The sequence below is a fragment of the Engystomops pustulosus genome, chromosome 6 (genome assembly GCF_040894005.1).
Source record: "Engystomops pustulosus chromosome 6, aEngPut4.maternal, whole genome shotgun sequence".
Taxonomy (NCBI): Eukaryota; Metazoa; Chordata; class Amphibia; order Anura; family Leptodactylidae; genus Engystomops; species Engystomops pustulosus.
Window position 1 is genome coordinate 154599116 of NC_092416.1, and position 14763 is coordinate 154613878.

General features: G+C 43.4%; 1 protein-coding gene across 4 annotated transcripts in view; it reads right to left on the bottom strand.

Annotated features, from left to right (window-relative positions):
• Positions 1-900: 900 nt before the first annotated feature.
• Positions 901-14763, bottom strand: part of RNF157 (ring finger protein 157) — a 29728-nt gene continuing 15865 nt past the window's right edge. The window contains exons 8-21 of one of the 4 annotated variants that reach the window (XM_072111939.1): positions 14504-14547; positions 14022-14069; positions 12914-12985; positions 12668-12827; positions 12207-12319; positions 11566-11798; positions 10990-11095; positions 10432-10543; positions 9616-9809; positions 9373-9426; positions 9009-9054; positions 8645-8743; positions 6382-6422; positions 5302-5435 (exon numbers count right to left, since the gene is read on the bottom strand). In XM_072111939.1, coding sequence (XP_071968040.1) covers positions 6382-6422; positions 8645-8743; positions 9009-9054; positions 9373-9426; positions 9616-9809; positions 10432-10543; positions 10990-11095; positions 11566-11798; positions 12207-12319; positions 12668-12827; positions 12914-12985; positions 14022-14069; positions 14504-14547 — 1322 coding nt within the window. In that variant the 3' untranslated portion in view covers positions 5302-5435. Of the gene's footprint in view, positions 5436-6381; positions 6423-8644; positions 8744-9008; positions 9055-9372; positions 9427-9615; positions 9810-10431; positions 10544-10989; positions 11096-11565; positions 11799-12206; positions 12320-12667; positions 12828-12913; positions 12986-14021; positions 14070-14503; positions 14548-14763 lie in introns of all 4 variants that reach the window. The other 3 variants (XM_072111937.1, XM_072111941.1, XM_072111940.1) reach the window with 3 other exon arrangements.

Genomic DNA, 14763 nt, shown 5'->3' on the forward strand with positions numbered 1-14763 from the left:
AACCATGCTGCCTATCATCTGTTTATCGCCTATAAAATTCTCCCATATTACAGTTTGTTTTATCATACTAAAGGGAACCTCTTACTGACTGTGGCTTGTCATAAAATAGTTTTATTTTGGGGCCCCACTTTGTCTAGAAGCGGCCCTGGCAAGCACAGAGCCAGGTGGAGAAGGGAAGGGGTGGGCGAGTGCCCCTCATCCTTCCTCTTTAAAAGACGAGCAGCCCACCTTAGTCAGCGTGGGGAGGCACCATGTTCTCACTGCAGGGTAACTGGGTGCAGTAGACTTCTATTGTGGCTCCAATTTATTCGGCCTGATCCTGGCCACAATTACGGCTGTGTGAATAGAATAAAGCTGTTCTTTTCGAGAACGCACTGGTGGAAGTTTTGTGTCCCACTGGACTATCCGTACCTTAGGTAACGTAGAGATCACCTCCTCCTCTGTGATTGCCATAATGTGCCGAACTTCAGGACATCTGGTTTGTGATGTATCTGGATGCAGGATCATCAATTACAGTGAAGGGGTTTTTCTGAGGAACAGAGCTTGACTTCAGTGTTAAAATCTCCGCCTCCTTGACTTCATACAACCAATTTACATCTCACTTCAAAGTAGATTTTCTGGATGATGCCACCACACTGGGTCATGGAAGAAACACAATCTGGAAGGTGTTTAGCTGTTTAGCAACGTACCGGCAGTGGTTTATTAGGTCAATTTCTGCTGACAGGTTCCCTTTAAGATGTATAGAGTAATAATACTGGTTTTGCTGCTCCACTCTGATATCTGTCCCAACATCTAATGTAAGTGATCACCACATACTAGAACACGCATGTTTCATTCAATAACCCCCTGGTATTGGAGATGTCAATATGATGATGACTTTGTAAGAAGAGAACACACATATGAAGAGGAGATTTACAGTTTATTCACCTGTGTAGTCATGCAGGGCCGTACAGACACATATATATTGCATTGATACAAAAGTGAGGAGAGGGAGGCAGGTGTAAGAAAGACAATGCAGCTCGGGAGACTGTCAGCAAGGTGACCTAGTCATCAATATAATCACATGTGCATAGAAAGACAGTTCAACCTGCTATCATCTGTACACGGATGATACATACATGAATGGCGTATTGCTCTATTTCACATACTTATGTACAGACCTATGTGGTATACACAATGGGGGATCTTTCGGACACCGTCCAGGCTTGTAAATATAACACAGATGGCTTATAGTATAGGTGCGCGGTGATATGCAGGATGTACATGTATGACGGCTTATGGTATAGGTGCAGGGTGTTATGCGGGATGTACATGTATGATGGCTTATGGTATAGGTGCAGGGTGTTATGCGGGATGTACATGTATGATGGCTTATGGTATAGGTGCAGGGTGTTATGCGGGATGTACATGTATGACGCTTATGGTATAGGTGCAGGGTGATATGCAGGATGTACATGTATGACGGCTTATGGTATAGGTGCAGGGTGATATGCAGGATGTACATGTATGACGGCTTATAGTATAGGTGAAGGGTGATATGCGGGATGTACATGTATGATGGCTTATGGTATAGGTGAAGGGTGATATGCGGGATGTACATGTATGACGCTTATGGTATAGGTGCAGGGTGATATGCAGGATGTACATGTATGACGGCTTATGGTATAGGTGCAGGGTGATATGCAGGATGTACATGTATGACGGCTTATAGTATAGGTGAAGGGTGATATGCGGGATGTACATGTATGATGGCTTATGGTATAGGTGAAGGGTGATATGCGGGATGTACATGTATGACGCTTATGGTATAGGTGCAGGGTGTTATGCGGGATGTACATGTATGACGCTTATGGTATAGGTGCGCGGTGATATGCAGGATGTACATGTATGATGGCTTATGGTATAGGTGCAGGGTGTTATGCGGGATGTACATGTATGACGCTTATGGTATAGGTGCAGGGTGATATGCAGGATGTACATGTATGACGCTTATGGTATAGGTGCGCGGTGATATGCAGGATGTACATGTATGATGGCTTATGGTATAGGTGCAGGGTGTTATGCGGGATGTACATGTATGACGCTTATGGTATAGGTGCGCGGTGATATGCAGGATGTACATGTATGATGACATAGTATAGGTGCACGGTGATATGCAGGATGTACATGTATGATGACATAGTATAGGTGCAGGGTGATATGCAGGATGTGTATGTATCTATAGATCCATCCCGGGCTGCGTCCTTATAACACAATATATACTGTACAGAAGGTAATGCAGCTCCTTACAAAGATATGTGTCAATAAGCGTAAACTAGGAAGTTTTTCCTATGAGGACTACTATACAGAAGATAGAAAGTTGAATTATATCTTATGTAAATATACATAGCATAAGCTGTCGTACAGAAAGGATTAGTAAGTGGAGTTGGTTTAGTAGTAGTAGGGAGCGTGTCAAGGGATGTGGCATGTCAGGATGGTTCTGCATTACGCATGTACATGGTAGATACCTCCATAATACTGATAACAGCCCCAGCCCGTCACTTATTACATCCGGCCACAGACATACTGAGGTCTCCATACATTGCCAAGCTTTCTACCCCTTACCCTGCACTATGAAATGGGGATCATGATGGGGGCTAAGTGCTCCTGCCCTACTACTGGTAGTAGACTCCCCACCGCTGCCTCTTACTTATCTGGTGTGTGATGAAATGGATGGATAACACAAGACAAGTATAATCAATGATTCTCAGAGGTAATGGAGTCCTAGAATAGCATATGAATTTCAGAAATTAGTAAGCAAAAGGAAACTGTCAGCAAGTTTGACCATGTAAAACTGCAGACAGTGCAAGTTATTGGACAATGGAGAGACCTTTAATTATAGATTTATATTCCAGTATTGCATTTCACCCAACTGTAATGGTGCAGGTCCTCACACTGCTGTGCAACTAGATCTGTGAATTAAACTTCTCCACAGCTGCCCCACCTCTGCTGCAGCATCCAATCAGGAGCCTGTTATAGCTTTTACTCAGAGCAGGGGCTATATAGCAGTTCCATGCACAGTGCTAGGTGCAAAGCAGTGTGACGAGACGCACCATTACATCCCCTACAATCCTGGAATATACATTTTGACAGTCCTGCTGCTACTAATACCACACACAAAAAGGTATGGTTATACAGATCTCCAGTGTCTATACCTTACAAAAAAAAAGGGAGAACTTCTAATAAATGGATTCATAAAATATGTATAATGACTCATTGTTTCAGTGAGGTAGAATGTGTTAAAGAATAATACTGGGAATTTTGGGGTGACCTGCCCTATAGAAAGTGTATAGTGAACAGATGTGTCGCTTTACAAGAGAGGATTCTACCTTAACTTAGTGTAAGTTTACCAAACAAAAACTACAGAATAAATTAACTTTGGACAGGTCTCTGATGTGTAATAAGCACCATTTTCTTTAGTTATAGCCCATAATTCCTAATACATATTTATATTGGCCAAAATTCCCCTACATGGACATTTTGTTAAATACCAAAATTCAACCTGCAGCTACTAGCGGGAACTCCTTGTGAGAGATATTTTACAATAATAAAGCAGTATGCAGCCAGCGCCCTCTAGTGGTGGCAGTAAACAGCTAGAAGTTTACCACTTATAGGTGCAAAAAGTGGGATTTAACCAACACTGTACTGCAAGGTTCCTTTACCCCTTTTTCCATGAACATAACAATATATGAGAATAAACACATTATAATAAAATGTGTTGTGATTATCAGATAATAATTTTTAGGTATGAATGTTTCTGGGGCCAGTAATATGGATGTATTGTGGAGCACCTACAAGTGGTATTTGTGAAAACGTGAAGGGTAAGAGAGAAATTGAGGTAGAATAAATCAAGGAATAGAAAGGCAAACAAAAGTGCGTCAAAAAGTAGCGCAAAAACATAGGATGAGGCGCCAATAGAACACACTGGCCGTGTAAAAAGTGACAACACAGGGTCTTCTGTGTAACAATTACCATGATCTCTCCTTTGAGAAGGGTCCAAACTCACCTGGTCTACTATCTACAAGCATCACCTTTCTGAATGTTCTACCTCTCATCTTGCAGGTTTTTATCACAAAACACGTTACTGGCGTCTGGGGTTGGTTTCCTGGATGAGGATGACCCTTGTAGGATGTACTGTACAACCGATAGCCCCCTCTTCATGTAGCTTGACCTCCTAGACACATGCACACACCATTCTGTCCTAGGTTTATGTCCATCTGCCATTACATAGATTTGGCTGAAGGGTGATTATAATATGTGATATGGTTAGTAAGTGCTTGACTCAAGTTTTAGCTTTTGTGAGGGCTATGCATGAACTAAGGCATACACATTATAACAGTAAGCTCCCATACACATGCACGCTCAGCCAGGCCAAACATATGCATACGTCACCAATACCACACAGCCCCAACATGATCACAAAGTTGGAGAACAGTCAGAATCAGGAGGCTCCATGCCAATGTGTATGGCCACATCCGGTCAGGCGCACCATCCTCTACTCACAACCAATAGCCTATACAGCGATACAGAAATGGACTTTGGTTAAAACAATATGGACGCAGAGGCTTGTAGGGAAGGTGTCTCAAGATCAGCAGAAGTTTTATACATGAACATTTTTGTAGGATGAAGGACCCAAAAGAGCCAGAAAGGGCGGTCATGGAGAAGCCGAGACAAGATATAAAATAGGGAATTAATACTGATGGTCTCTTATCATACAGTATGACATTACCTTCACTGCCATCCTCACACTCCACTCAAAACGTCAGATCGACTCCGCTCACCCTCAAGAAAACGGTCACATGGAGCAAGTAGACAATAAATTAACCCTTTCTCCTAACCCAACATATAAATAGATAAAATACTGCACTGATCCGAGCCTCCGTACCTGCAATTAAGCTCCTTCCTGCCCATTACACTAGGGGGCGCTAGTTCTCCCTCCACATATGCTGGAAGAGCCAAGTGCAGCAACTGTACACATCACATATATTGCTAGGCCCCGACTAGGAAACAAGAAACTAAGACAGCTCCGTCCAAGTTTCTCCTGCTGCAAATGTATACACAAGCTATATACATGACTAAATATACAGCGACGGGTACCAGGACCGCCGCACCTTGAAGAGGCAGCAAGTGTACACATCAACCTACTGGAAGGTGAAGTGTTAAACAAGGTGACCGAGGGTAGACAGCTGGCACCCGGTATAGACGGTGAGGTGTCCTGAGTGACTTTATGGAGGTGAGAGTCTCTCTCAGTGTCCGCACGATAGCAGCGACTCGTCAAACGTCCTGAGCACCCAGCCGACCTTGTCTGTCTCCCATCTCCTGTAAGGAGATGCAAGTGTCCGGCACGTGGTATGGGTCTCGTCTTCTCTGGCTTGGAGTACCAGGGTAACAGGAATCTGGAAACCAAAGCAGGAAAGGGATTAAAATCATCCCCCCAAAAAGAGATGTATATTTAAAGCAACCTTTCAGTTTACTGTAAAAATGTCACCTTTTTAATGTTTACGGTGTGACCTCTCCAATTCCCAGTCCCCCTTTTAACGCATGCTTTTGGCTTAAAAACAGGCCAAAAACAGTTTCAAAACGGATTCAAAACGCCATGTGTGGCATCACCCTTATAAGTCCAAGGCTTCTTAAAGCACTGTGCACACACTCGCAGTGCAAGACCCTCCCACCAACACCGGACTGGTCAATTCGAAGTCAGGGGGAGTGTCAGACTACCAATGTCTGCACAAAGTAGTCAAGGAAGATAAAGGACACTTTCCAGAACTGAGGAGGAGATTAGGAAACACACCAGAACAATAAAAAGGAGGACACCAGGTATTTTATCAATGCTTTAAGGATATAAAGTAAATTTTTACTTTGAACTAAAGAAATGTTTAAGCGATGAGACACAAGTGAAGATGTAGGAAATAAGAAGGATGAGTTGATGAGACATAGGGGGAGATTTATCATCAAGTGTCTGAGGTAAAACTGTTCTAGTTGCCCATGGAAACCAATCAGAGCTCAGCTTTCATTTTATAAACAGCTGTGGGGAAATGAAAGCTGAGCTCTGATTGGTTGCCATGGCCAACTAGAACAGTTCTGCTCTACAAGACTTCTGATATATCTCCCCCATAAAGTCTATATAATGGAAACAGGATACAAGGACATAAGTAGCTTTATATATTCACTACAGCAGGTCATGGAGTCTACAGCCTCACCATATGCAACAAACGAGGCCTGGCACAGGGTAAAAGGCGCTAACACCCTCCACCTTCTAAGACTGTCCGTCTACGGAGATCTAGAAAGCAGCAGATTTATGGAAATGATAGAGCAATATTCTGCAGGGCCAGACTTTCATACCTAATCTTCGATCGGAATGGGTTGGGGGTCCGGGGCAGCCACTGCGGATGGGCGGTAGAGAAGGAAACAACAAGACGGGTAGAGAAGAGGAGATTGAAGCAGAAATAGAAATAAAAGACAGATGGGGAAACAGGTGTAGAAAGAAAAACCATCACACAGGAGCTGGAATATACAGCATGTGGCGGCACACACAAGCAAGACCTGACTGCAAGAGGACATCAGTGACCAAATGAATGTGACCTCATCACGTGGCACTGACTGGGAAGCACACTTTAGGGCAGCATGGTGCCGTAGGTTAAAGGGGTTGTCCACTAGTTTGATTTATATTCACAGGATAGAAGATAGCAATCTAAGTGGTAAGAGACTCGCCCATCACAAGAATGGGGGGGGGTCCTGGGAGACTCGCCCATCACAAGAAGGGACGGGGGCCCTGGGAGACTCGCCCATCACAAGAATGGGGGTCCTGTTCTCACTAATTGACAGAAACACGTATACAGCATACATCCTACCGCTACGATTTAAGCATCTGAAACAGGCGTACACTGCACTCCAAAATGTGGCTCCACAATTAGCGAGAACAGGACCCAATTTCATAGGGGTCCCATCAGTCACACCTCCACTGTTTATTATCTTCTACCCTGTGGAATGGGTTCAGGATTTCAGGGACTTCGATATTAATGACCTACCTTTAATATCCTTTAATATAGGCCAATAATCATGCAAATAAATATTCATAGGACATCGCCCCCCACACGCGTATATAAAAGGGGATTGTCAAACCAAAAAGAAGCCAAGATAATTATATATAATTTTTTTTTTTTTTTTAACATCAGGTTGGAAGTGTGACGGGGGGTTGACCCAATTTGCATGATTTGCCTACTGCCATTCCTAATGGACTCATTACTATATTGCATCCCTAACAACATATACATATATTTCTTGATGTATGGCGACTGTAATGCCACTAAGGTTACCCCAACATGGCCTGGCCATATGCAGCATGCACCAACAGTGAGCCTGCAGCGGTACCCAGTATTTAATAGAACAAATGCAGGTTGACAACTGAATTAGCTACATATGGCAGGGCCAGGCCGAGTATGGGCATCCTCATAGAGTGTGCATGAAGTGGCCTTCTCAAGTTTTACATCATGCAGATGCCTCCAAGAGAAGAGCGGCAGCCTTATGGGCATGCTACTGGGCATCATAGGTAGCACAGACAAGCAGAGCAGAAAGCAGTGAGCACAGCTGACACATAGTGAACATGAACTTTTACAGCAATTAAAAGTGACAAGTGAGAAAAAGTAAGACGAGAGACACAAACAGGGTACGGACAAAATAATTAGGGTGGAAATGATGGGACTGGAATGACAGGGAAAGGAGGGCGAGGGCATAGAAGGTAAAACTATATACACAGGGACTCAAAGAGCCCATAGTCTAGCATCTTTCTCTCTAGTGCCACGTGTAAAGCGCTACTGGGACGAAAAACCAAAACCAGGTTTCATCTCCATCCCTTCTATGCACCACAATCTATGGACAGCGCCGTGAATCAGCATTCCTGTAGGGGCAAGGCTGGGTCCTAAAAGCAGAGTAAACCCCTGGACCCAAGATACTAATCAACCGTTTACCAGATAAGCCCTAGAAAGATCCAGATTACAAATGAGCCCATAAACTACCCCAGAACAGGAGTTCTAACCAATCTGCCACCCCCTGAACTTCAGTAGTAGTAAAATTGTAGTAGCCCCTGAAGATCTACGGTCAAGAAGACTACTAGAAACTGTAATTCTTATCAGCTAATGTGTATGGTGGCCTCCTGGCTCAAGCAGTTACATTTTATCATGGCCAATGCATTTGATCTAATAGAGGACAAGTGGTGGCCATGTGGTCTGGTCATAGCCCTCTCCCTATTGAGAACGTGATTGCTTTCCCAAGTCCAGAATGAGGGTGTAAAGTGGAGGGCAGGAAGATTAGTAAGTCAGTAAAATTATAGGAACCTTACAGGGGAGAGAAATTATGCAAGAAAAGAATGTATAAATGAAAAAAAAAATAAAAAAAAAGGTTTTCACACAAAAAGAGGAGAAGGTAAAGGAAACAGAGGCAAAGCCAACATAGGGTGTCAGAACTGAATTTGGAGACAGACAAGGAGAGGGGATGTTTCTTAGCCACATTCATTACAGGCCGTGTTCTGCTTTGGAAGGTCAGTGAACCCCATCCCTATAGACGGATGGGCAGCAGGAGAGTTCATGTTCAGGAGGCAGCCACTCACCGGCCAGGCAGCCCTCAGAGCCCCGCACATTGTCCAGAGCGTCCCGCAGTGTGACGTGCGCAGCATTGTTATTGTCACACTCTCTGCCAGTCCTCTGCCCTGCAACAGAGTTAAGGAAGTTAGAGGTGGGCAGGGTAGGGCACAAGACAGATTGCCCAAGGTATCTAATGTGCACAATTAGAAGAGGAAGAGAGTTGTGGACGCAAGCGTAGATGCCATGCAAGACTAGGGGCATGCTGAATGAGGACTAAAGACAAGGATATCCAATGTAAGGTATGCTGATGGTGGACGGTCAACTGCACAGCAACAGGTTGGCAGCGGGCAACATGCACATAAGACATATTAGGGTTAATGTTAGTGTTACCATCATCTTCCTCTGGGGATGCAAATTCCTCTTCTGTGACGTTTCCCTAAGAAAGAAACAGAACATATATTTTAAGGGAACTATACAATCAGACATATGAGATGTATTTCAGCACAGCCAGCCAACCATCTAATTTTATATCGGAGTCTTTTGTCTCTCCACAATAAGAGTAAAGTAGAGGGGTCTGCAGTAGGGTTGGACAGGTTGGATGTCAACATACTCAACTGGGAATAAAAGCAAGAGTGCATATGGGATGGCTTATAGAAATCGCTTTATTAATCTCCTGTATATGGCCACCTAACTATATGACACCCACACATCCCCCAATAAAGCAATTGTTATCTATACCCAATCTATAATCTACCTCTGCATCCATTTCATCTGCAGACACAGTCACAAAGTGTCCCTCCGGTGACAGCTGATAAAAGCAAGAAGAGTTATGGTCAGGTAGTAGTCCAGTAAAAGTAGTAGTAATAGTAATAATAGTAGTAGTAGTAATAGTACTAGTAATAGTACTAGTAGTAGTAATAGTCCAGTAATAATAGCAGTAATATTCCAGTAATAATAGTAGTAGTCAAAAAAAAAAAAAAAACACAACAGGTCTCACCTCTCCCTCCTCAGAGGGGGATCCACTGGGAGCCACAGGAGGCGACGGTGTGATCCCCCCTTCCTCTTCCTCCATTACACCTGCTGTGTAGGAGCCAGACATGGAGGACACAGTGTCGGTGCTGAGCTGGGACTGCTGGCTGTGGGACGAGGCCATGGACATTACGGACTGCGCCAGGCTACTGCTCAAGGGGTCTGTGCAAAAGAGGAGGGTGGAGTAGGGCAAAAGGGAAGAGGTATCGAAAAATAAAGGGAACAAGAGGAAAAATAAGGGAGGAAGACAGTAGTAAAGAAAGAATGATGTATTAAAAACACAATAGCAAAGAATGACAGGGGGACAGTGCAGGAACAAACGGAGCAAAGCCGTGTGTGGTGGGGAGGGCAAAGGGCACAGAGCAAGGGCCACGGAGGGGACAAGGAGTACAAAAGAGCAATAGTGACATCATGTGGTCAAACATGGTATAAGTAATTACATTAAAAGCAAGAAGAAAAGGCACCAACACCACCTAAGCCAAGAAAAATTCTAAAACCAAGATAAAACTGTCCTGTCCTGGCAAACTGAAAATCCTGAAATGAAAGGGGTTGTCTTGTCCTTGGATTTTGATGCCGATAATCTATTTAAATAAAAAATGGCTTCTGTGCTGGAGTACCTTCTATACAATGGAGGGAGCCCTATACTGTACATGTACCCTACAAGGGATCAGTGAGGTGTCAGACCACTACTGATTGAACCTATTGCATTATATGAACATTTTTCTTACATTCCTAGGCTTTTTTTTTTTTTTAAACGGTATTGAAAATGAGCTGTGTGTCTTACCTTCTGGAGAGGTGATGGTAGAGGACAGTGGCGTTCCTGTGCAGGAAGATTGGTCAATGGCTCCGGAGGAGGAAAGAGTCAGGTTCTCACTTTCTGGAGTCGCTCCACATTCCTGGGAAGGAATAAGTACATTCAGCACAGGCAGTTACCTTCTTCAGTTTAGGACCCTCTACACTTCCATTCCTTTATACACCTTATCACTGCATGGGCCATTAGCATGCAGTTAACAGGCTTAAGACATTGAAGGGATTGTCAGGGGTTTAAAAAACATGTCTGCTTTCTTCCAAAACCATTCCTCTCCGGACCATGGGTAGTATGTGTTGTTATTGCAGCTAAGCTCCATTGATTCCTATATAGCTGAGCTGCAATAGTGGCAGAATCCACGATAAGTCATTATTCGCACAGCCATGTTCTCTCCCCGGCCCTCGGCCAGGTGGAAAAGGGACGGGGAGTGGCGCTGTCATCAAAAGAAAGCAGCCGATCTCCAGACAAGCCCTTTAAGAATAGCGTTTAAGAATAGATATATTATTTTCTAAGATCCATAACTCCATAACTCACCTCGGCTAGTTGGGGCGTTTTCTTCCGTGGTGTTCGGATCTCGGCATCGCTGAATGATTTTTCCATCTCGTCTTCTTGTAACACCGAGGAGTTTTGTGAGATTGACCTGTGTAGGGGGATGAATCATAAAGTCATCACATTCATGTTATTCCATAGAAGTGGTGCAGTACAAGGCACAAGGGTAAAGTTCATACCATCGGGACATTTAATATTGCTTAAGGGTTATGGACTTCCAAAAAAACATTGACAATAGAAAAGGCTGCCTGAGCTGCAAGCATGGGCAGGAATAGGACCCGCTCAGTTTTTGGACTCAGCAGTTGGCTCACACAGGGAACGATGTATAGGAGCCCATTAAAAATACATGGAGCTGTGTGTTAGCCGTGGCACGTGGTCAAAATGTGGACAAACCCAGCTCCTTCCTAATATGCAGTTTGAATCCTATGCCTAGTACCTTATAATCAATGGTAGGTGTGATATGTCTGTACAGATGGGCACCTTATGGGGTCAATGACCACAATATAAATTATTACTTTATCTACATGAACAAAGTGACGCAGCAGAATTTTCCTCACAAACCTGGAGATACTTTTTTTCAGCTTCAGCGCCTGGCTGCCACAGAGATGCTGAAGAGGCGAGTGCATGCGCAGATGGGGCAGCTGGATGTCACTGCCATATGATGGAAGCACTCCTGCCCGCCGAGAATCCCCTAGAGCTCTTAATGGGGGAGCGGACGGTGAAGGGGTCAGGGGTCCATTCAAGGCTTCCAAGAGGGACACAACCTCATAACCCGGAGGAACGTGTTCAGCTGACTAGAATAGATCGGATAGACAGCTTGTGTTATCCAAAGTGAGACTATAAGAAACAATTTATTAAAAGTGAAGATACAAGTGGTCCTCTACTTAAGAACACCCAACTTACAGATGACCCCTAGTTACAAACGGACCTCTGGATGTTGGTAACTTACTGTACTTTAGCCTTAGGCTACAATGAAGAGCTATAATAGTTATTAAAAGGTGTCTGCAATGAAGCTTTTATTCTTTATTAATCCTGGTTCTTATGACAATCCAACATTTTTAAAATCCAGTTGTCACAGAGTTTTTTCTGGGGTTAATGATAAACTATACAGTTTAGACTTGCATACAAATTCAACTTAAGAACAAACCTAAAGAACCTATCTTATATGTAACCCGGGGACTGCCTGTACACCTCACACTTACTGTATGTTCTTCAGAGTCTGAGCTTGGAGCTGCAATGATGGGGCTAAATCCAGCAGGGGAGTGAGGACCTGGAAGCTTCCTCATTGCTCGGATCTGAAGAAGTGCTTGGAAAGCTGAAAAGGGGGATATGGGAAACATTTACATTACATGTAATTATTGAATTCTCACCAGGGACCTCATTTTCACTAAAGGCAATTTACAGAAGCCAAAGCAAAGCCCAACCCCTAGGACTACACAGAGGATTAAAACACACAATTATATTATAATGCAGAATCTTAAAAAATGGAAGAAATATATATTTGCACTACAGGTGTGATGGGCTTCTACAACCAGTCTTTATGGAAAAAGTTCTCTGATGACAGGTTCCCTTTCAGTACAGCGGCAGCACATTAACAAAGGTAACAATGCTGCTGGACATGCCCTTTAATAAGATGACAAAAGGAACAGTCTCAGATACTCACGCAGGCGGCAGATAGGGCAGTTGCTTGCCTGGTATCGCAAGGTATCCGCACAAGTATTACACAGACAAAGATGCCGACATGGCAAAATAAGTGTGTCCCGAACATCAGACAGACAAACCACACACTCCGCGCTATTGTCACTGACTTCATCTTCTGTCACCTGGAACATGAGAACAACATATGTCAAAAGGCCTCTTGTCGGCACATATGAGCAGACACCAGGAGCGCATACATTTCTAAACTTACCTTAGAGTCATGTGAGTTATATTTGTTTTCAATACCATAGATTTCCTGCAAGAGGTAACTGACCCCATCCACCTGGAAAGATAAAGACAAAAAAAATTAACCATCATATATAAAGGTCAGACACTCACTCATTTGCTAAGGGTCACGTTGCGCACTTTTGTTGGACCGTGCACCTTCTTCGGGGCCAAAACGGCTTGCACAGGTATTTAAGAAGTGTGTGCGCTGGGATTACGGTCTCGCATCTAGGCAAGTTTAAATGTTTTTTTTTTTTTTTTAAATGGCCACATAGAGACCTGATTTGGGAACCATATGGACCTGTAAATCGTTTAGGATCACAAATTGGCGTGACAGGTCCTCTTCAACTCAGTTCAATCCAATACCTATACAGGCGGTCTCCAGGTTACATACGAGATCACTTCTGTAGGTTTGTTTTTAAGTTGAATTTGTTGGAACTGTATATTTTATAATTGTATCCCCAGCCAAATTTTTTTTTTTTGGTCTATCTGACAAATGGATTTTAAAAATGTTGGATTGTCATAAGAACCAGGAAAACAAAAAAGCTTCATTACAGACACCTGTGATAACTGTTATAGTTGTTTATTATAGGCTACATTCACACCAACGTATTAAAACGGCCGTATACGTACCGTTTTTTTATGGGTTACATACGGCCACATTCATTTCAATGGACAATAAGTCCAACCATTTATATTGCCGTTTTTGACACCGTAGCGTACAGTACCGTATACTGGCCATATAAAAATATAGAGCATGTCCTATTTTCTCCTGTATTTCAGTTTCGTATGCCCTAGAAGTCTATGGGGACGTATAAAATACGGGTCACATACGTGCTGCATACGGATGAAAAACGTCACGTATATATGGGCTCATACGGCCCATAAATATGGGACTGGAGAAATCTTACGTCCGTGTGAATGTACAGTAAGGCTAAAGTACAGTAAATTACCAATTACCAGAGGTCCGTTTATAACTAGGGGTCGTCTGTAAGTCGGTTGTTCTTAAGTAGGGGACGACCTGTATACTGTATTCAGGAAAAACCAACACAATAGTGTGTATGGCATACTAAAGCTGAAGTTACCATACTCACCACTTGCTTCTGCTTCAGGGGCTTCACACAAAAACTGCCATCTGCATGCTGGAAAAACACAATAAAACACTACAATCAGAACAAGGTAGAGAGCCCATAGAAGAGCAGTGTATTAAGGGCTTATTCACACGCAACTGTTCAGTCCGTGAAACACAGAATGTATGGTGACCACATTTCATGTACCAAACACTGTGCCGGGGATGGGAGTCCAAGCATCACAGTTATATATACTGCATGGGGTCCCTACACCCCCTTGGAATAGCCGTGCAGTACTAAGAATATGATTATAGTATGGGGGGGGGGGTGGATTTGTGGAAACCCCTAGCCTAATGTAGAGCTACAATACTTCCCGAAGCACATTCATGTGTATAATCCGTGACCCAAAATGTGAATTGGACATCTTTAAATTACACACAAACATCATATCCCAAATACTTAATAACAAACTGGTAACATTGGCTTAAAAGAAGAAAAATACTTACCCTTTCAAATGTGGCCATTAACACATGGCAGTGCCCAAGATGTTCTGTAAAGGAGATATAAAATGGGTTAGCGTCAGATCAGTGATCCAGTCGTCTATTAAGGAGGTCTTGGACACTGATCTCTGTATAGTACAGCAAATCCCTGGTTACGCCAACTAGACTGAAGCCTAAACCCTGGTCTCTGGAGGAAAGTCTGATTATGTTTTGCCTGCATAATGGATTACTTGAGGTTTTGCTGTTTACAGGGCCAGAGATAATGT